This window comes from Ceratina calcarata, unplaced genomic scaffold, assembly GCF_001652005.2.
Source record: "Ceratina calcarata isolate Rehan_Ccalc_2016 unplaced genomic scaffold, ASM165200v1 scaffold115.2, whole genome shotgun sequence".
Lineage (NCBI taxonomy): Eukaryota > Metazoa > Arthropoda > Insecta > Hymenoptera > Apidae > Ceratina > Ceratina calcarata.
The window spans coordinates 202,277-225,220 of record NW_017132446.1 but is presented as its reverse complement, the minus strand read 5'-3'; the positions used below and the strand labels follow the sequence as shown (position 1 = coordinate 225,220).

Sequence of the window (22,944 nt, the reverse complement as noted above, 5' to 3'; positions counted from 1 at the left end):
TAATTGGATATTTCCTTCTATACTTTTTAGCACGTAGCTATTTATCATTAGCATTATTCTTCCGACGTCTGGTTTCTTTTTAATTATAGGAAATGCGTTTTCTAAGGTACATAAACTTTTGGGATTGACTGTATAGCCAATACATCCTTAAATCAATCTCATGCTTATTCCCTGAGAAATCGTTCAGATTGCGAACCCACTGGGGAGAATTTCAAGTCGAGAACCTACGCCCGGTCGCGTCGAATCAAACATCCTTTGACCAGCCACGATGCAACTCGCTTTGAATGTAACAGTAATGCTGACTCGGTTCGAAATTTCAGCCGTGGTTCAATTATCAAGAATATTTAGTTCGTACGAATGAAACAAGCCTCGCGGGATAATTAACGAACTCTTCGGGAAGAGAGAGAGAAAGAGAGAGAGAGAGAGAGAGAGAGAGAGTGGGAATATTTGGAAAATAAGGGCTCTACGAACGCGTGTATGTATAAGTGCTTCAGACTGGTTAAGTGGCAACGTCGGCGTCCATGCCTGTGTTTATCCGTACGTATGTATGAACGTATGCTCGCGCTGTAAGCACGTATGTGCCGCTGAGTGTTTTTAAGGGTAATCGCTGCATAGCTAGAGCCGAGCATTAGCCAGAATAGCGAGTTAAGCGAGTATCCAGCGTCGGTTTTTGGGTAAACGCCGCGTCGGGGAAAGAATTTTCACCGGGTGAGTCTAAAGAGGGTGGAACTGTTACGCTCGCGTCCAGTTCATTATTGCTGCGTTATGTTTACTCTGCTGCAGACAAGTATTGCGAGAATTCCGGTTTTGCATTTTAACGTGTCTCGTTTAAAAATGTTCTTTCAATACTTCAGTCATCAGGGAATGAGTTATGACTTTGATCATCTCATAATGGAAGTTTTTGATAGAACGTATTTCAATCTTGAAAGACATGAGACAGGAGTTACAAGCTTTTCTTAGGTAACGCAACAATATCATTGCGGAATCATTGAAGCAATTAATTTTCCTTCCTCCTACTTTTTATCATTTCCAATGAATTAATAATGGCAACAGTAAAAGGGATCTGTTTTATCTCCGCGTCAAGCTTTATATTTGCTTACACGTTTCACGCGTTGGCAGCGCGGCACGTGAGCGTTCAAGATTTTTATCGCGTTTGGAGCTTAGACGGCAACGTACAACGATATAAATACGCCACGTCGGAACAAAATCCAATATACGGGGACGGGAGGAGCGTGTATACTCGTCGCGAGCTGACAATGAGTATCCGCCCGTGCACGCGCGTGCGAAGTACCGACCATGTCCGTGCCGCAAGAATCAAAAACACCTGCGTGCGAATTACGAGGTTACTGGTATATCGCGATATCAAGCCGGAAATAGGGGAGCGCCCGTAAATCCGGCGGCGTTTAATATGTAAACGACCCCATCGATCAGAAAAATTGAGACACGCGTAGGGCTTACGCCCGATAATATATCGGAACGCCGGGGATCACTTCTATTCGGATGATAATTCATTTCCCATAGAGACATTTATAAAAGATCGATCGTCCGGATGAGATATCGCGTTTAATTAAATGTATCTAACTACGTTTTCAGAATAAACGTCTCGCGAGATAAAGAGGAGCTGTTCGTAAGAACCGCAAACGCGTAACACTCGAGCGCGCTTCGGATTTCTCCGAGAAAGCCGGCGTTTTATTTTTCCCGCAGTGGCCATGATGCACCCTCGCCTCCCAGTAAATATTACATACATCCAACGTAACGTTCCTAAGCGTCGTTTTGCATGGAACGTGTTGGCCTTAAGGCAAAGAGAACGGACGCGATGGATCTCTCCTCTTCCCAGATCACGGTTTGTGCATTCGGAAAGGTAAAGGTATATCGAGAAGATCGAAAAATCTCAGAGCAGCCGTCATCGACACAAGGATTCCTCGAATTTCATTATTCAGATGAGCATCGTTCCATGACTGATCGATCGCCGGGCAAAGTGAGTGCGGAATTACATGAATAATCTATGTCGCTCTGAGTGCCGGATCCTCCTCTTTCGGGCTTTCAGACCATATCGCCTTTGAGCCAATTCATCCACTTCCGGTAGATCGCGGCACTTCCTTACTTCCCCGGTGCCTTTGCTCTCTTTCGGCTTTCCCCTTTGGCACGTCGTGACACCCGACCGTGTTACACGTACACGAGACACTCGTGTGTACACGGGTTCAAAACGGGGCTGATTCGCGATGCCAAAAATCCCGTCCGGCTACCCACTCGCTCAACTTTTCCACGGTGATCGTTCTCGTTCGCTCCATATTCCAGGCCGGTCATGATTCTCGTCGAGCGAAAATTTTGCCCGCGTGCACGTGCATACGGGAACTGGGGAAGATCTCGGGACACTCGGTCGCGAAAGATTCTGCTTACGTAATCCTTTATCGAGTCGGTACACGCTTTGAAGAACCCCAATCGCGAACGCAAGAATGCGGATTCCCGGGTTTGTCGAGGGTGAAGATCGTTTCGCCGGGTATTGTCGAACGATATTGACGAGGGAATAGGGAGAACTCCAAGTTCCATTGTCGACCATTGCCGATAAGTTAACTGTGTTGCCAAAAGATGCACTCTACGTTCCCATAAATTTTCGAATAGTTTCTTTTCTAATTTAACTACGGTACATTTTATTATCGATTGTCTAATTACGATTCGTGTTAAATAATAGAAAATGGCTAACTAATAAAAGTACATTAAATGGGGATTCCAATGTACGATATTTCGTGGCTTGGAGGAAATTTTATAAGAAATGAGAGAAATGCTCCTGATGGTATAACAATTGGTGTAATTAGGAGGGCGTCAGGTATAATTTATAGGCAAGCGTCAATGAGTTACACGAAGGTTGCGATCACGGTCGCATAAATTGATTTGAAATTCATTGTCTGCAGTAAAACGATCGGCCCTTGCATTAAGCTGCATGCAAATGAACATGGAACAGAATCACAGGACAATGTTCTACATTATCGTTTACAATGTTAATACCCAGCCGTCGCGTCGGGCTCTGTTCGACCCGATACAGACGTTCGACGATTCTAATTTATTTACAAAGGAACATCGTGCAAATCTAGACTGAATGATTTAATAAAAATTGATCGAACACAACTAGTGAATCAATAACAACTCCTTTTTATAACCAATGAAACAACAGAATATTCAGAGACTTTTTCATAACTGATGGAACAACAAAATATTCAAAGAAACTGCGGTATACAATACAAATAAATGGTAAGGCTTTAAGTAAATCAGAATCGGAGCCGTTAAAGAAAGAACACATTATTGTTTCTCCGAAAATATACGCACACGTGCAATTGAGCTACCCGCGGGGAGTTTACGGAACTCCGTTACCTTTTTCCCTGTTATTCCATAAATTCATTTAACCACGATGTTGGTACGTGTGTCTGCGTGTCCTTAGGTTGCGCAATTTGTACCAGTTTACAGGCAGACCACTACGACAATAAAACTTCGGTTAAAAACAATTATTTATCCTGAGTCCCGCTGTTCCGCGCAATGAGGGAAAATGAGTCGAAGTTATAAATAGTACAGCCCCGCGGGGTAGCCGACCGTATTTCTGGGTATACTATAGGAAGGATAAAAGGGGGAAGATCTATGGAGGACAGCGGAGTCCACGGATACGGAAAGAAAAATAAATCTATTTTCTTTTTTTTTCCTTATTTCGAGTTTCGCCCTTTTGTCTCGCTCGACCGTTCCACCGCAGCCGGGCGCGCGGCACGAGGAATTACAACGCGCCTCTTAAGTCACCGGATGTGATTAGAGAGAAATCCGCAGAAATGCGATAACCGGTTTTCAGATGGCACCCCTCGGTACACTGGACAGAAACGGGCAACGACCCGCGTGACGCATTTCTATTTAGCTTCAAAGCCGTTTGTATCCCCCGGCTGCTGTACATGTACCTACACCCGCCGCGTTAAAGCTCTCCCGTTGAAATTTCTCTGTTATGCTCGCCTTTTTAATTTAGTCGAATTTATGAACGTTTATTCGTCGGCGAAAATTGCGAGGGGAACGGCAACGTGTTTTACGTTTACGGACTACGCGTTGCATAAGTAAAATCCTTCTCGATGATACCGCTTCATCACGCGAATTTAATCTCTGTAATAAACGAATAATAATCGCAAACCGTAATTAATCTACGACAGGATCGCCACGTTCCTGAATATTAATTTTGATTTCCGTCTGGAAACTAAAGGATCAATGTAATCTAGACGTCACGTCCGGAACGTATCAATATCATTCTCCGCAGATAAGAAGCTTACGTAAAATGTCAGAAAATCGATCTCGAGGAAGCAATCGCTTAGCGATTAAAAATATCTTTCAGTAGAGCGAAGAAATGAGCGGTGTCTCAACGACGGATACTAATCCCCGCAAAAAATAAATTGATCGGTAGCTGGTCAACGTGAAAGGGTGCGACAAGCATTAAAGCTTGCGCAAGACTCTAATTTTAAAAGAAAAGTTACTCGAGATACGTAAGAGCTAAAGAATTGCCCCCGTGGCAATAAGAATAATTGAACACAGTTAACAGGAATCGGAAATTATGGTTCACACCGTTCGAAGGCTGTCCAGCGTACCTAACTAATATCTCGCCGATGTTAACCACCTTGTATAAAGGGTGGTAATATTTTAGATACCGACGCAATTTTTAATACCCAAGCAATAAAAAATGTCGATGCAAATTTCGTATTTAATTTCCCCTACGCGTTCTATATGTACGAACATTTAATGAAATAATGAAATACTGACACAGTTTACAGACATTAAAAAACGAAATACATCGTTATGTTGTTTAAATAAAATGAGACGGAATGTAGAATTAAATTCTTTCGTTGCAATATAAAATTCTGTAAACACGGGACACTGTGTATAGCGCCTCGAAGCGCTACCCTGTGCAACCCCCTGTCGCCCTACTGGTTTGTCCACGCCATACACTTTCGACTAAAGTAGTAATGAACGGGTTCTGCAGTTTGCACTCGGCGCAACCCCACCATTATTACATTGCTCGAGCTAAATAAATTATTCCGACGTGCCACCCCCCTCGGTGGCGTGGCTCTCGTCCTATCGTTGCATACGTGAATACGTGGTGCGACCTCGTCCGCATATCAGCCCGAAAATGCCCGGCGCATTCTTACTCGCCACCCTATTCCTCCCCTGCGACCGATCATCCACCCGCCTGTCAACGCTATCACGTTGCGGTAATTACGTGTTGAAGTCAATTTATGATGTATGCGAATTCATGGAATGAGTTACTACGATTATTAACTACGTCAGTTAACCTTGCCCGATGTAAAGACGTACAGAAACGGTTTTCGCGATTCTAATGGAAAAATCTGATAAAAACTGTGTTAATTTCTATAAAATTATAGATGAAACTCGATTTTTGTACGTGCGCAATTAAATGCAGCAACTGTAAGACAATAACTGGGAAGATAATTATATTAATAACGGATGGAGGTCAAACGCGAGCGTTTGGCATGCACTGGCGTGCATATGATAGTAAATACATCTAGGGGGGAGGGTGCGTACGTGCGGAATACATATGCACGAGGGTTGTGTCGTGCCCCGGTACGTAACTCACCAGGATATTGGATACTCTGTTATCATAGTAAACCTCCATCCCTCAGTGAAGCCGGTGACGACGTAATTATCTCTAGTAATTAAAGTACACACCTACTTTGCCCGATATTGGCTCTTTAGAGCCTGCCACAGACGAAGTGTGCGGAATTATGGAAATCATAAGCAAGCAACAACGTTTAGCTAACGTTGCTGCGCAACAGCGACCACTGCGGATAAGTACCATCTTAACTCGTCTCGATTCAGAGATCGTCCGAGTTTCGGTACGATAACACAAACAAAAAATATATCATATACGAGTTGTCTACAGGAGTAATCCTCCTGATATCGAGATAACAGCGTTCCATTGAATGTTATACATGTTTCGAGCAAGTGGAACAAGTTTAACACGTTGGCTTACTTAGTCTGACTAAAACTTGGATATACTACTTGCCAGGAGCCACCGAGATGAATTTCATATTTAAATCTCCGAGCTTCACTAGTTATTTAAATACAATATTTAGCTTCTTGTTGCTCTATAAATTGTTAATAATCCATAACTCAAAGGAACGATATATACTTCATTTTTTAGAGAAGTAAATTTAGATACTGAATGTAATCATGAAATTGCGAATCGGGAATTTACCGAATCGCGTTCAACTTGCTCGATGCTAACATGCCCATCGAAACGTACAAACGCGCGTATTAAAATCGATTGGATCAATTTTGTGAAAGGTCTATTTTCGAACAGTTTCAATGGAACACGTTCATAAAGTTTTTCCGCTTCTTGAATAGTACCCGCGATTCGCATAGATTGCGATCGATGTAGAACAGCAAATAAGGTGGGCCGTTACTCACGTTATACGATGAAAGCATTTGGCACCTGAAGCCTCGCATTTGCAGATTTGTCCTCCGCGTCCTCCTCTAGACGTTCCGCGTCGCGTCGCGCCGTTCCTCATTCCTCCGTGGAAAATTGTAATGCGCCGTCTTCTTGCGGACCGCCAGCTTTTAAGGGATTTATCGAGCTGCACATTAAATGGCACTGATCTTAGTAAATCCAGATGGAATTCCCGTGTTTCTGCCACTTGGCGTGGCTTCAGGATTTGGCGGCAACCATCGTACACTTACGCCAGAAATCGATTTATTCACATTAATCGCCGGCTTGCGGATGGCACGACATATTTCCATATTAGGATTAAGTGCTCCGTGCTCCGAAACGGCGGGCAAAAACGATGATGAGAAATGTCCCCGATAACGACGAGCTATCGGTTGTAACACCGATGCCGCGACGTGTTCCCCTGACCGCACCCTCTGTAATAAATAAAACCCTGTTTCAAACCTCTGAACGCTATGATCTGTGGAACATGATATCGACGATCCCGCGTTTGTTCGGCAAACACGAACCATCTCACAACCAGTACAGAAGATCCTTATCGCAGATTTACAGCTCCACACATATAAGTTAAGTAATAGTTCTAGCATCGGTAACAATATTTCTGATAAATATCTAAAAGCGTGTTGCAATAATACTTGGGTGAACAAGGATATAAAGGAATATTCCTTACAGGGTACAAGGAGGAAGCATGTACACAATTAAACCTAGTTATAGCATTACAGATGAAAGTTTACTCATAGTTATCGCGCAGATTTATGTAATGTTAGCATATTACCAGTCGTAAACAGTGTGCGCCCAAAGTTCGCATTCAGTTCAGTCAGTTCGGTGCTCAAAGTGGCTTTGCGAGAACAAAGGATTAGGACCTAGTGTGTACAACTATTACAGTTACAGGCCCCAAAGCTAATGAAAACAGGATTGTAATTGGCCCAGCGACAATTATACGTTTTACGTGAAATAACTTCCTCCACTTTCTCATAGTTTCCCTACTAACAGGTTTAACGATTCGATATAATTAAGAACAGGAACTTCAAGTCCATTTTGTTTCCCCCGGTAAGATCATCGAAATATTCAAACGATTCAGAGGAATTAATTATAATTACGTGTGAATGATTACCAAAGAGATAAGAACAAAAACCTGCACTTCTCTCTTTTTGAGAGCCGTACCGCTGATGAAACGCGGTACTCCGAAAAATCCATCGATTCGAGAGAGGTCGTAGTTACTCAAAGGGTTGGCTTTTGGCGCGATACAGTAGAACCGAATACAAAAAACCGTGACAGAATGACCAGCAGGTTCGGTGAGCTGGCGCGTCTCGCGCTTCCACGTTTCTTCCGGATGGGATTGAGGAGAGGGTGGAGGATAGACACGGCAGAGGATATAGTAACTATAGTAAGTGGGCTAGTAAGTCTCGCGATAACAGTTATAAATGACCCTCTCGAAGCGCGGCGCCGCGTCACCCAACCCTCAGCCGTGCGCCAGACGCTGGCTACTTCCCCGTAGCCGTAACCTACCGCATGCCCGGCAGCGATATAGCCGTAAAAGATACTAAACAAACATACGCTAAGTGGCTTGGTTCCCGCGACCATGCCACGAATGTTTACCTATCGTTGATCGATAATCTCGCGTTGTTGTTTAGTTGTAAGCTCGAGGATGGACCTTCTCTTTACCGCGTGCCGACAGCTTGTTACATTATGGACACAGCTTTTGAGAAGAATATATGCACGTTTCCAGAGCGGTTACTCGTGCCGTAACAAACGCGCACTCGCCCCGAGTGACTCGGGGCTTCCGCAATTTCTGGTTTGACATAATTACGATGTTTTCTAGGGACCTGCGTCGGTTTGATATACGAACGTGGTATTTCACTTTAATAGAAAATGTTTACGTTAGCTAATGTTAGCTTTCGTCATTTGATACGTCTGCTTTAAAAATTAAGATTCTTGTAGCATATGAATTGACGACCAAATAGATGAATGTATGAGTTCTCTGAGAATTCTTTCTTTTTGCTTCTAATAAAATGTATTGCATATTTTTATTTGACTCCGAGTTTATTATCTAATTTTCGGAACGTTGTATCGATTGAACAGAAGAGGAATTGAGAAAATAAAGAATGAAGATTAAGTGAAAAAATCCTTTGATTACATCTGTCTGACTTAGGGAAGTGCAAAGATTCAACGACATATAACTTGCTTTCTGTGCTTTGGAAATGAAACAGTGCATGGCAGAGAGAAAACATATTTAGCTTCCTTTCCGAGCATCGTTACCAAAAATGTGAACAATTACAATCTCTGAATCTTATATTTTGTCAATCTTTCAACAATGAACGTTTGGATCATTCTTATTCATTTATTATATGTCGGTATGGTAGTCGAACGCAAAACACAACGCGAGATCGAAGAATGATAAGGCCATTCGCTTTCATACCAGAGGTTTCACGGCATTTTCATGTAAAACGTTATTTTATATCTAAACGTTATGTAAAACGTTTTTATAAAAGAATCCTTGAAATCGAATTACCATGCAATTGCCTAAACAGATCCGATTAAAAATTCAATCAACGTACTATAATTACATAAGAAATTTAGTGAAACCAGAGAGGAAATTTCCTCTCTGGTGAAACATGCTCAGATGAAATTGTAAAATCTCCTTTAATGTTTACATTTTCTCGTGAAGTATGCACGTGCTTTAATAAATTAAGTAAAGAAATAGTTTAAATAAAGTTAACAGTTGTTCTGTATTAAATATTTTTCATAAACTGTTGGGTCCTTGTTATATTCACGAAAATGCGGCTCCCGAAACCTTTTTATTGGTATTCAGCTGGTATAACCATCATTGGTGGAGGATACTTATTGAGGTACTTTTATTTAAATCTTTTAATAAAAATCTTATCTTCTATATTTGACATAATATTCAAAGTTTCTGTACCTTTGGTATGTAATAGTAAATACTTGGTACAAGTACGTTTTAATTCTTACCATTGTTCTTAAAGATTTTATTATTTACAGAGATTACATAGGTGGAAATATGTATGAAAATAAAGAGAAATTGACTGACAAGATAGTTATTGTAACTGGAGCAAATTGCGGAATTGGCAGAGAAGTAGCTCGTGACTTAGCCATGCGAAAGGCCAGAGTTACAATGGCTTGCAGAGATATGGACAAATGTGAAAATGTATTGATATCATACTTAATATTTTATACAGAATATCTATCAATAAATTAATGATCATTTTTCCATCTAGGCACGCACTGAAATCGTCAAACAGAGTCAGAATAAATATGTCTATTGTAGGAAATGTGATTTGGCATCTCAAGAAAGTGTCAGAGAATTTGTAAAACAATTCAAGGAAGGTATACATACAATATAACACGTATATGTACAATATAACATCTTCTATAATGGAACATAAGATAGAGTTCAGAAATACGTTCAACTAAATTTTGTCCTATCACCTACAGAAAACAACAAGCTTCACATTCTTGTAAATAATGCCGGAGTAATGAGATGTCCAAAGAGTTACACCAAAGAAGGAATTGAATTGCAACTTGGAGTAAATCATATGGGACATTTTCTACTAACAAATTTATTATTAGATGTTTTAAAAGGCAGTGCACCATCAAGGATTGTAAATGTGTCGAGTACAGCTCACAAGGGTGGTAAAATTCAGTTAGAAGATTTGAACAGTGACAAAAATTACGAGCCTGGTGCAGCATATGCCCAAAGTAAACTGGCTAACATTTTATTCACAAGGGAACTAGCAGATAGATTAAAAGGTAAAATAGAACTTTTCGTTTGAATGATAAATATCCTCCAAATACTAAATTCTTATATGTACCTTTAGGAACTGGTGTCACAGTGAATGCTGTGCATCCAGGCATAGTACGAACAGAAATTGTGCGACACTTGGGAATTTATAAAAACACTATTGGGAGATGGTTCGTGAACGCAGCGACTTGGCTATTTATTAAAACTCCGAGAAAAGGAGCACAGCCTGTTATATTCGCTGCTGTAGACACATCTTTAAACGATGTGTCTGGTGTCTATCTCGAGTAAGTTTTAGTACATTCGATCGAGTAATAATAAGTGTAACATTTATCATTCTTATTATAGCAAGACTGAAGTGTCAGATGTTTCTGAAGAAGCAAAAAATGATCAAGTTGCAAAATGGCTCTGGGCAGTTAGTGAAAAATGGACTAAATTGCATAATGTGTAAATTAATAGACCAATGTAAATACACGTAAATGTGTAAAACCTTTAATATAATATTATTTATACCTAACTTTGGAGAAAATATCATAAACATTTTATACTAACTATACATGATACCGTACGAAGTTGGATTACAATGTCAAATATTCGGAGAACGTTTCATCTTCATATATATTACAATTCTTAACATTAAGAAACGAAATATTCGCAGAAATTGAGTAAAATAAAGGGAATAACTCACCGATTGGGTTTTCCAAATACTGTAGCTCAGACTTCGATTCCGATGTTCTACTCCGACCATTCTGTTCTTACTTCGGGGTATATTTCATTGATCAAACCGTAAACTAATAATTTATAACATATTATACGAAGTTCGTAACTACAAATACACGAATTACACATAGAAAACGTTCTACTGCCCAGATAAAACGTAAAAGGATTCAATCTAACGCGGCCGAAGCAACTCAAATGACGCCATTGTTAAATTCGAATCTTCTACGCGGTAATACACACTTTGTCGTAAGAGAATGAGTAACGCAAGTTACGCACAAGATTAATCTCGTATTATTTTCACATGTATTGCAGGTTGTTACGATTGATGACACGACCAAAAATTATTTTACACTCCTAATATTAATTCAATTCGAAATTAAGGAAACAAAATTACGTATTACGAGCCGCCAGAACCATAATGCACTACGTCACTCCGTACACTGCGCAGAACGGGGCAAGCGCGTCAAATTTTCATCATACATGACGTATCATGAATGATTATTCTGAAATATGATTTCCATCGAGAAAAGTATTGCTCTTTAATTAAAGTTATATTCCACGTACAATTTGTAATCATTTTCGCAAAATTATGCAGGGCGATCTCTTCATTTTATTGAAAATTGTATGTTACTGATGCTGAAATGGCCGCGCATGCTCGAGAAAATTCCAACACTGATACTGATCCTTAATCCTTACACTGATGTATGGATGTGTGTTGTGTCGTTGTGTCGTATGTAAGTTTGCAACGAAGTATACAATACTGTCTGATACTGTCATTGTCGTTTATCATGCGTTCAATAGTATAAATTCAATATAAAGGCGTATGTATATTTTCAATATGTATTCATACGTAATATACGCGTGAAATATTATGTAAGTGTATTAAAACCAATTGGCATATTGATATATGTCACTTTGTACAGGTTAACATTTATGTTACTTTATACATGCTTAATGTAAAATAAACATTGTCTAAAAATGTTACTACTCACGTGGGAGTCTGCAGATAAAGTTGTAAGAAAGGATATTATTAAACCAGGTATATTTTCTAAAACAGCGACTGAATGTGCCAGATGCAATATAATTATTGAAAATATAGAAGTCGACAATAGATCGACACAAGACAAAAACGAAAAGTTGAATTCAAACGTACTTGATGGTTTGAATGAGAAAAGTTTAATAATAGGTGAAGCAGATAATGAAATTGATCGACAAATTGAGAGAGCTCTTCAAATGATGCTGGTTTTAGAAAAAAGCTTAATTACGATTCGTGTGCCATCAGAAGACATAGATAAGCATTCAATCATCAAAGCTCAAATAACAATGAACCACATAGAACCTCATAAGCCAATTTGGGAATGGACACCAGAAGAGAAGTATCAGATAGCTTCTAGATATAAAGAGACTGGAGTCCAGTTATTCAAAGAACAAAGGTGGGTTGATGCATTTTATAGATTTAGCAAAGCCTGTAAAATTCTTATAACACTAGAACCAATAGCCGATTTGGAATTGGATAAGAAATTAGAAAACGATATCAACAACTTAAGGCTTCAATTGTATAATAATATGGCTGGGTGTCATTTGAAACGAAAAAACTATGAATATACAGTGTCTCTATGCACTAAAGTCTTAGATAAAGAAATTAATAATGTTAAAGCATTATATAGAAGAGGTGTAGCATATGGGAACTTAAAAAACATAGAAAGGGCCTTTTTGGATCTAAGAAATGCATTTAATTTAGAACCACACAACCCAACGATAAAGCAGCAATATTTAATATATGATGCTAAATGTCAAGAAGCAAATAAGAAATGTGATGATATGATAAGGAGAATGTTTAAGGCATGAATTTTGGGGATTATCAGAGGACGTATCATTTTGTTAATAAAAAAATATGTATTTTTTATTTTCATTCACAATAATTTACATTTCAGTTAGTTTATTGTTTAGAAATTACAGTGAAACATTTCTTACCAATTAATATGCGCGACAGCACATTAACTGTTCTTCCACGTGACTTAACAAATGAAAAGCTATTTATGGCCTCATATTACATGGTCAAAATGATTAATTTTTATTATGTCACTTACTGGTTTTAATACACTGACGTACGGTTCTAATGCACTTGAGAAATTGGGACACAAAGGGAACGACCATCATGATAATTTAGGCTTGCCATTGGCAGTGACAGTGGCATTCATTGTTGAATTTGCAGCCATTTCAGCAGCTTGAGCTACTGCCACGGACACTGACTTTTCCACAAACTGTTGGTAGATCGGTTTCATTAACTGAACAGAAAGATAAAAAATAAAATGTCATTAATAGCTTAGTCAGGATAAAGTAGCGCTGATTCGTAAAATTATTATAGACAGATATATATATTATATTATATTATGATTTATAAGTGCAAACAGTATGATGTTTGATGATACAAGTTAGTCCTCATTGGTTTTTTGACTATATATTGTTCTTAGTAAAACACGGATTTACATATACGAAGGAATAATCATTTTCTGAGATCAAAATCTAAGCAGTAAGATATTAACGTTATTTCTAGATTAATTATAAGCAAACGCCATACCTTTTGTACAAGTGCTCCTGTTAGTATTCAGCTTACATTAAGGATGAAAAAAATATTAACATAATATTAAAGGCTTCATTTATATAAAAGAAGAGTGTAATAATCAGGTAGAGAATTTACGTATAAAAAAGGGATATGCAGAAATAATTCTAAGAAAGTTCGGCTACGTACAGGACGATTCATAGTAATCCAGACAGTGCTTAGTAGTATATTTAAAAAATATTTGTAAGAACGTAATTCTAAGTATTCAGAAAAAGAAAAGAGCAGGCATAGGAATCATATAATATAGAAAAACCGTAGAAAGTATTTTCTCTTAAGTAATATAAATATTCCGTAAGAGCAGAGTAGCTAGATTGAAATCACGTAACTTTGGAACGTCATCAAAAATGCTTTACGAGTAATAAAAATATTTTGAGAAGACGGGAGCTAAATTAGTAGTTATTAGTATGTTAGTGGTTTAAGTAAGAATTGTACAACTTAGATATATTATGGACAGTCATGGTTAAATAGTCGTGCAAGTATTCTGAGACCACGGGATAGTACTTATATAAAGTAGAAGTACAATCGTCGAAGAATTTGTAAACAACGGAAAAAAAAGAGTCCTTCAAGGAATACAAATATTTATAAAAGGCTGTGATCTCCTCGGATTTTAAGTAAAAGCAAGCAGGAGAATCTGGACCAGGTGTAAAAATGATATATAAGAATTTAAACGATGGTGAAGCAGCAACCGCAGCAAGTATAAGTACAGAGAATAGTACACTCGCACGTCCGACCTGTAGAAATCATATGCAATAGATATAAATCAGGAAATACGGTCAGTTAGCGAACAGCAATTATTTACATCATCCAGTTAATAATTTCGTGCTACACGTAATACCATTAGGAAATACCTATGATTTTAGCATGTAACGTTTTATGTAAGATTTTGAACACAGAAAGTTTTTCAGTTGCATGTGTTTTAAAAAACTGTAAAAAGAATTTGTATTAATTTCTATTCGTATGATGCAGTTGTGTGATACACATAAATCATAAAAATTGTGCACTTGGAGACTTGGGCATAATTGCATAAATAGATAAATTATTCCTTGTCATTTTGAAATGTGATATTAGTTTTATTAATGAGTAAATTAAATAACGATTATCAGAGTCTTACAGACGTTTGTTACTAACATTAAACAGCTCATGTAAGGAATCCAAATACTTATGTCTATACAGAAGTAATTAAATGTATACTACTTACATTATTCCACAAAGTATTGGCCACATCATCTATTGTCTCTCCGAGTGAGTCGTAAGTACCACTGTACCTGTATTATAGAAAATAATAGTCAGTAAATTAAAATTCCAAACGATATTATTAAAACAGCTTTACGTACCTGATGTATGCCAATGTGATAAGTGTTATTATACAGATGCATACGACGAAGTTACAAATATTTGCTACCACGTATAATCCAACGAATCCAAATATTGTGGATAAAAAGTACATAATGGCTACGATCACGCAATAAACAGCTGCAGTTCGTGTCGATTTGAATGCATTCTTACTTTCGTTCTGCACTTTGAAATGAACAAAACCATTTTCTATATCCTGTAAATAAAATTTTGTACGTGATCAATTTAGTATGAATTAATCCGTCAAATAAATCGAATTTTGAATAATTGCTTACCTCCCATAATTTTAACATGTAAGTTTTACTAAATGCATCGCCTCCCATCTTTCTCTTATTTCTAAACAGAGCGGTAGCTTTCTCCGCGCAACGCGTGTGCTCGTTCTCCAACCGTGCCGTTGACAAGTATGGTTTCTTCTGACCGCAAATTTCCTCCATTAATCGCATATAACATTCCCTGGCCTCTGTGACCGCGGCTAAATTATTGGCCTCCGCTGTTGCCTAAAAGTGATATATTCAAATACGTAAGAAATCTGATCGATCATCAGGTGCACGATCATCAAATTGAACAAGCGTCAATACTGACCACTAACATGCTCTTCGGTTCGGGAAGCTCGTTTCCCCTATAAATTTTCATGTAGCTCTTAAAATATTCTAACAGATCCCCGGCTTTTACGATTTGACCATCGATCTTTTTCGTAACTAAATTCTCCGGGGCTAATAGCATCGGTATTAGCACCTTGAGCTGCTCCTTGAAGTCGGATTGAATTTCCGCTAATCTGCCATCGAAGTGTGGATTAGTGGCGATGTTCAGGCCCGGATGCGGCATGAGAAAACAGGATATGTCCGAGAAACAAGACTTGATGTGTTTCCTCAGGCTCTGTAACTCCGGATGCTGCTTGTCGGAGATCTGCAGTCTCCTGTTCAATATTTTCTCTCCGCCCTCTGAACCGTACGGCGCTTCGTAAGGATAACTCCAATCCCTCACCAAGAATTGTAACTTTTGAAACGGTTTCCGACCGGACTTCTGCAACGCCAGCCTACCATATTCCGTGAAGAGTTGCAAATGCTGAAGATCATCCTCTTGGATATTTTGCGAGAGATTGTAAATCTGTACAGACGACAGCATCGTGCTCAGCGCGAACACGGTCGCGCAGTCCTTCACCGTTGACTGACTATCGAAAGCACCTTGTGTGTCGATCAAGATCACAGCAACTTTTTCACCGTCCGGCAATGTGCCGCGGAAAACTTTCGACCACATTAATATGCCGGTCGTATCTCTTTCCGAGCCTCCTTTCCACGAAAATCCGCTGAGAGGCTCGTCATCTTGACCCAACCAAGAATCTGTTTGATTATTGTTATTATACTGTTGTGAACGTCAGTTGCGTATCCAGCGTGAACATGAAAGAAATAAAGAAAAGAACTGATTTTGTTTCTCCTCTTCTTCAATGTCGTTTGGATGTTTCGTTTTTAAGGAGGGACGTACCTTACAATTCATGTAACGCAAGAAAAAGTCGAGCAGGAAGCTTTTCCCTTTTCTGAAAGCGCCTGCAACCGACACAACGACTGCGCTCCTATTTTTAATGTCATCCTGAAGGAGAATTTTCGCCAACGCTTCCTCGTTCAACTCGAAAGTGTGGTCTGGATGAGCAAGCACAATTTGTACCGGTCGGCCTAAATCTGATTCATTGTTCTCCGAGATATCCTGACTGTCCATTGAAAGATCTTCTATCCTCTTTTGCCAACCCAATTGATCTAGTGATGCGCAACATTAAAGAAACGTACTTACTTAATAATATTTTATTAAACAAGCACGAAGACCGGCAGGAATCAAGAATAATGGAAGAACGCACCACGTAAGGCTTTGAGTGGCCGCTATTTTTAATGTTAACTATAGATAAGAAGGAAGCGAATGCAACGGTTGAGAGACTTGACACGACACACCATTCCGACACACGAAGTGACGTGAGTAGGTGTAATTTATTACACACGGCAAGAAAATAAACCATTTGTGACTATAATTGCTGTTGCTTACGCGTGTAACACGCTGACCCGTGCCACGTGATCCGATTCAAACGCGAACACTTCAATTTGGAAAAAGTCGAACAAAGAGCTTGCCAGTGATTTATAACGATACCAACAGACGGATATAAATTGGCTTAAATGACAGAATATTAAAATTTAATGGCAACTTCTTATCACAGATGCTGTGTTCAACTTAGTAGACATTCTAATTACGCAATACAGTAGCCGTAAAATCATGAGACTAGATTTCGTCTGACGAGTCACAAGGAACTTCGTTTTAAAGGATTCCCTTTAAGAATCATATTACATGTGAAGGAAGAAACAAGTCCTTCTGTTCTGAGGTGTTAACGTAACGCGTGAACTGGTAACTGCTATGAGAGTACCGTATACTTTCGTTTTCCCGCATAGTTTCCATGGCTCGTGAGTGCCGTTAGATTGCAAGGTATACATGTACATGGAAATTTCTCACGACTCGACTTCCAAGTTGTTTTTATAATTGATGAATGACTGTGTTCGCGTTCATGTTAGCGCGAAACGACCACGCGAATTCCAGCTAGCACCTCGACCAGAAACTTGTGGTTCACAGCAAACAATTATGCTTTTTTGGTAATCAGAATTCTTCAGATTTCTTAATTACATAAAATTCTACAAAGAAGCTTATGTAGTAAGTAAATAAAGCTAGACAACTTATGTTACGAAACACTTAAGTTAATTTGTATAAAAGATGCAGAAACAAAGAGGCGAATATTATTCTGTAAATCGTGGAGGTAGGAGTAACACGAAAAGGAAAACGAGTTTGAAAGGCAAGTTCGTACGAGCCGGAGAGCGTTTCAATTTTACGTGACGGAACGTCTCGGAAGGAGCCCCGAGCGATTACACTTATTGCGAGCGAACGGGCAATTATACTCGCGTGAACGCTAATTCCACTGCCTCGCCTCTCCACCGTCTTCTGCTTTTACGCCAGTACCTCGTCATCGTCGTCGACGTCGTCGCCAAACGAAATACGCGACAACGACGACTGCCATCCACAGCCGCCGCATCGGTGCCTTGCAATCTCGCGTTTACACGAACCATTTACTGCATTAAATTCGCGAATACAGGGCGTCGATTTTCTCATCTGGAACGAGGTAGGCGGCTCTCTCGTTTCCCCCGCGCGTCGCGAAAAACGAAATACGAGAATTTAATTAACAGACATGTCGAGAGCCGTGAGTGGAATTGAAAAGAAGAAGGAAATTCTGAAAACGAGCTGTCGACTAATGCAATTGGCCTAGTGAGAAAACGCGGCTCCTCGACATGTTTACACGGGTAGCTTTCCAAAAAAAAGTGTGCCAAAAGGTACGCTGCACTCATTTTAAAGCAAACGAGTTACGGTTTTCAATATTTTTAGAGAGCATTTAAAACTGATGAAACAACTAAGAAATAAAAAACTGAAAACAGCTCCTACTAAAGCTTTGTTCAATCCGTCCCGAAGAAGACCAGGAACGAACGTCATGTTCGAACAAGGACGGCTTACTATCTACGAAGAAGCATGAAAATGCGGATTTATAAATATTCTTAACGAAAAAACTGTAAATCATTGCGATGATTACGTAGCTAACACGTGGACGTTGCACACTGATATTTTCTCTCTTCGTCACGCGTTTGCGTGTCTGAGGTGACATTCTGTATGCAGATAGAGACCTCGTCAAATTAACAAAAACGAATAATTTACTTGGGTATGTGTTTGTTCATGAGAACAAAATCGTTTATGCACCGGAAATGCTGAAGAATTCTGACAAATATCTAATTCTTCTTTTGATTCTCTGTCAGCAATTAATGCATCAAGCATGAGATACAATGTGCGATCATCGGCTATTATTATAAGCTGACAGAAGAGCAACGCGAGACGCTCGCTCGGAAATGAATTGAAGAAAAACTCACTCGGTTCTTCTCTTTCGTTTGGATGCATCCGTGGGACACGGTTCACGTTCTCGTCGAGGGTCGTCATCGGTACTTTCCCGGCTGCAAATATACATTTGAATCCACATTTAGCATGTTTGCGGGCGAGTCATTTCACTAAAAGTTACGATCGCCATAAAATATCGAAATTTACTCAACGGGATCGGATTATTTTTTGTAATACTTTCGTTTATCCCGCGACCCGAATATATTTCTGAAAATGTTCGATCGTGAATCTGTGTTTAGTAACCATAATATACTTTAGACCTACATCTCGATAGGCGATTTCATTGCCGCGAATCTGTTGCGCTCTCAAGCTTTTGGAAACATGCCAATTACACCACTGAGCCATTGCATTCATAAGAATCGACATTCTAATCGCTTTCAAAAATTCGTTCCTATAATACATTTGTAAATTCATACTTTCACGTACGATTTTATTATAATTAACGACGATACAGAACCTATGCTTTGAAATCATGCATTATTAAATGCCCGATTGAATGTGAATCTAATTTCCTCAATAACTGGTTCTATTTAAATCATATGCTAATATTAGATTGCGATCAATTTTTCATGTTTAAGTCGATGACCGCCAGAATTATCGCGATTCCGTTGCGTCCGCGAGCTTTTTGACGATCAGCCAGAGCCCTTTCCAACAGCCGAAACGTAAAGCTCCGATCTCATTTAAACTCCGCAATTGACCTCATTCATTTAATAATTCAATTCCGTTGCCTTCCAATCGTCTCCTGAAATTTCTGACGTAAGACGATCGCTGGCGACAATCAAACTTCCGCCTGACTGGATTTGCTATTTAAACTGCTTTCGCGCAATACAATTTGAAGCGCACCACGATCCTCGCGGCGATCGATTCCATTGTCGCGAGCCTGTTGCATTTGCTTCGTCCTCGGCGGCCTGATCGGTTCTTTAGGCCTGATCGATTCTTTAGGCCTAATCGGTTGTTCCCTCAGTTTGGGCTGCTCCTCGGGCCGTTTCCAACTCGGTTGCGTCCTTCTCCTCTCGCTCATCTTGTCACCGGTTCACATTCGCCCCGGGTCGGTGGTACTCGTGGCCTTTTCGATAAAAGGGAATCGCGATTTGCGAGGGAACGAAGCAACGCGCACAGGTACTTGGCGCGCACACGATCGAGCACTAACTCGGACATGGGAGCGAACTAGAAATATCCGGGCTGTCTGTGGTGGTGGACAGATGAGCAGCGGCCAGAGCAACGGCGGAGAGTCCGCGAGTTGGCAGTATCCCACAATCGGCGAATACCGGCGAGACCTGGGTGATGGCTACGGCGTGTCACCTTGTATCGCGACCAGATGCACGCCGCGCATATATGGCCTGATATTCCGCGTCACGAATGGTAATTAATGAACGTGCCTCTCGCGTAAATCCGCTTCGGTATCCACGAATAGACGCGAACCGCACAGCATTTAATAATAGAGTCGCAATATTGCACTGATTCTTGTTCCCTAATCTAAGCCTGCGGTTTGGACAGCGACGGATTTTCTTTTCTCCGCAGGGGATAACAGACGTTGTTATACGATGTTTCTTTTATTAGCTTAATCCATCCGTTTAGACAGAACTAGTTCAGTGATTTAATGACACACTTTAAATCAATGCACCGCATTTGTTCTCCGCAAAAGTGCAGATTTTGACGCTGTCTGTTCAGGTCTGTTTCACTCGACACGAATTTTCATCGAGACAGCGGATAGCACATTGTTAAAAAGTACCACTGTGGCTTCTTGAAAGTTTCTCGGATCAGTGAATCTCCAATCTCGTTGCCAAACGAGGTTCTAAGTATTCTAGGCTTTTGGATCGGAAACCGAACGAAAATTGAGCGATGCCAAGTGGAATTGAGTTAAAGGGGATTTGATTAAAGCCCGAGAGACATTTCGCGAAAGCAGTGGTAAACAGCGGCCTCGCGCAAACAGTCGATAAACGGTGCTGATCTATTCTTGCTAACAACAAGTCGGTTATCATTGCGTTTTCTAACGACACGCTTTTTCATGCTTTCATCCATGAAGAATAAACAACAAATTTTGCTACGAGATATAATTATCCGCTTATCTTTTCTTTACAAACATCTCCATCTTCTCATAAACAGTAATTAAAAATGGAAAAAATAAATCTGGCATAATGCTGTTCTCAATACGTGTTTGCCTGGCAAATAAAAAACTGAATGCACAGGATGTAAAATCATTTGCAATCGCAGGATGTAAGATCATTTGCAAATGTATTTAAGATACTGTGCCCTTGTTTCACACAACTGAATGACTTATAATAAATCGTCAGGTATAATTATCTTTCGACGTAATGATCAATCAAGCAAATGATGGACTTGGCTTACGCACGATGCGACAGAATAGCAGGATTAATGAGTATCAAAACGGAGTGGAATATACTAACCGTGCGTAGACAAGCTGCAAATTGAAACAATGAGGGTCAAACAGAAACTGGCCTTGGCCGGATTGCGTAAAGCAATTCTGATAAGAAATGAGCAATTATGTATCCCATTAATAATTATAGGAGAAAAAAGAAGTGCCAGAAAATTATCAATTAACGAAGATAAGGAAAAATTTAATATATCTGTTTACAAATATAAATCACACTCTTATCCGATTTATTAGGCGATTCAATTACGTAGTCGTAAATAAAGCTGCAAAGTTGATAATGAAATCAGTGAACATAACACATCTTCATTAATTTGAGACAAGAAACTCCTTAGGAAAATTCTGTTTAATGTGCATACACGTATAAAATCGGTAAAAAGCTTTTAACTGATAATAAAATGTTTCCAAGAGAAATACTCATTATTAATGTACATTTACATCCAGACACTGCATGTGTCGTTCGACTCTCGAGCGTTCTTGACCTTTGAGTCGTTTTACTCCACATCGTCGATTTTTGTACGCAATCTCGACGTGACGTCAACGTGCGCGGCACAGGTAAGAAAAAACCGGCGACACGTTTGTTACGTGAAGAAAAATATACTGAAGAGATATTCCCGGATGGTCGAAAGTAGAAAATTTCCAGGCATACAACCGACGAAGACGAGTCTTTCATTAAAAATGATTTGCACTTCGCTTGGAATACAAAAGAGGCATTGAAACCGTGCCGCGATCCAGCGGAAAACGCTCATAAATTGATCGAAAGAAAGTGCATACAAGTGAACGGTTACAAAAATCCAGCGCACAAAAATGCGTGTTCTCAAGTGGAAACACAGCCGAGAGAACGCGCTTTCTTCTTTCACTCGCTCGAGGAATCGTACGTTTCGAAGATACTAGAAGAGGTCACCTACCTATCCTGTGCCGAACGTTTGGAAGGTAACAAGTCTGACAACGTCGAAGAAAACGGTACTACTTAACCAGATGGCAACGTCAAAAAAACTGACGCGCGTTCTCCTTTCTAAAACACGTGAGCCGCGATAGTTCATTATTCACGATATCCCCGTTTCAGTTGTTTCTCGTTTCCGCGAGCGTTACCGATTTACGAGACCGGCCGAGAACAAGAAGCAGCGTAATCAAAACGACGGGCTCGCGACGCGTCAGCGAGTCCGAACTGCTACTGCCGCAAGAAGCTTTTAGATCGCACGGTTAGCAGCGGCTGTAAACCACGGGAGTTAACGATCGTGCCCCGATACCAACGGGGTTACGACGTGCTTCTGCGGCGAGATATTTATTTAAGAAACCATCCCTCTCTCCCTATCGAGCCACGCTCCGTTGCGTGATTCACGGTCTCCCGTGCGCACAAGCAAATGTTTTACGTTTTACGACAAATGAGGTTTATGGGGGAAAAACGCTGAAGCCGCGCCGAACTGCGGATCGACAAGAAATGAAGCAACGGGACAAGAAACTGAAGAAATGTGACTTCGATCGCATTTCGCTTGGCACAGATTATTACCCGCTCTGCTACCTCAACTATCGTTAATCTCTTCTAGAATGTAAATTTATGCTCTACTGATTTCGACCAAAGGTACACAAATTATCCTTGCTCTCAAACTTGGCTACTAGTCAATTACATTAATTACATATAAAGGATACGA

General features: G+C 39.9%; 4 protein-coding genes and 1 long non-coding RNA gene across 13 annotated transcripts in view; 3 read left to right on the top strand and 2 right to left on the bottom strand.

Moving 5' to 3' along the window:
* LOC108623744 (nephrin) overlaps positions 1 to 11,414 on the bottom strand; it is a 336,074-nt gene extending 324,660 nt beyond the window's left edge. Inside the window, exons 1-3 of the mRNA XM_018022496.2 lie at positions 10,927 to 11,414; positions 6,715 to 6,897; positions 6,445 to 6,611 (exon numbers count right to left, since the gene is read on the bottom strand). The gene's annotated coding sequence lies outside the window, so the exon portion shown is untranslated. The remainder of the gene's footprint in view (positions 1 to 6,444; positions 6,612 to 6,714; positions 6,898 to 10,926) is intronic.
* LOC108623764 (retinol dehydrogenase 13) lies at positions 8,956 to 10,734 on the top strand. Its single transcript, XM_018022539.2, has 6 exons — positions 8,956 to 9,330; positions 9,482 to 9,647; positions 9,718 to 9,826; positions 9,935 to 10,249; positions 10,318 to 10,525; positions 10,587 to 10,734. The coding sequence occupies exons 1-6, from the start codon at positions 9,260 to 9,262 to the stop codon at positions 10,687 to 10,689; spliced, it is 972 nt and encodes a 323-aa protein (XP_017878028.1). The 5' UTR covers positions 8,956 to 9,259; the 3' UTR covers positions 10,690 to 10,734.
* A 262-nt stretch (positions 11,415 to 11,676) lies between the features above and the next one.
* On the top strand, positions 11,677 to 12,926 carry LOC108623888 (70 kDa peptidyl-prolyl isomerase). Its single transcript, XM_018022741.2, has 2 exons — positions 11,677 to 11,779; positions 11,882 to 12,926. The coding sequence occupies exon 2, from the start codon at positions 11,937 to 11,939 to the stop codon at positions 12,804 to 12,806; it is 870 nt and encodes a 289-aa protein (XP_017878230.1). The 5' UTR covers positions 11,677 to 11,779; positions 11,882 to 11,936; the 3' UTR covers positions 12,807 to 12,926.
* A 7-nt stretch (positions 12,927 to 12,933) lies between these two features.
* atl (atlastin GTPase) overlaps positions 12,934 to 22,944 on the bottom strand; it is a 14,631-nt gene continuing 4,620 nt past the window's right edge. For 2 of the 9 annotated variants that reach the window (XR_001916565.2, XR_001916567.2), the window contains exons 2-9: positions 18,876 to 18,956; positions 16,417 to 16,685; positions 15,517 to 16,296; positions 15,210 to 15,431; positions 14,916 to 15,130; positions 14,780 to 14,846; positions 13,540 to 14,312; positions 13,224 to 13,246 (exon numbers count right to left, since the gene is read on the bottom strand). Coding sequence is in view for 1 of the 9 variants with exons in the window: in XM_018022713.2 (XP_017878202.1) it covers positions 13,115 to 13,246; positions 14,780 to 14,846; positions 14,916 to 15,130; positions 15,210 to 15,431; positions 15,517 to 16,296; positions 16,417 to 16,685; positions 18,876 to 18,956; positions 19,744 to 19,921 (1,944 nt within the window). In the remaining 8 variants the exon portion in view is untranslated. Of the gene's footprint in view, positions 13,247 to 13,539; positions 14,313 to 14,779; positions 14,847 to 14,915; positions 15,131 to 15,209; positions 15,432 to 15,516; positions 16,297 to 16,416; positions 16,686 to 16,783; positions 17,233 to 17,262; positions 17,289 to 17,329; positions 17,779 to 18,399; positions 18,634 to 18,875; positions 18,957 to 19,743; positions 22,176 to 22,200; positions 22,915 to 22,944 lie in introns of those variants that run through there. The other 7 variants (XR_001916566.2, XR_001916564.2, XR_003389027.1 and 4 more) reach the window with 7 other exon arrangements.
* Positions 18,179 to 18,854, top strand: LOC113464184 (uncharacterized). The gene is made up of 3 exons (XR_003389031.1): positions 18,179 to 18,260; positions 18,343 to 18,670; positions 18,765 to 18,854. It is a non-coding gene; the product is annotated as an uncharacterized LOC113464184 (long non-coding RNA).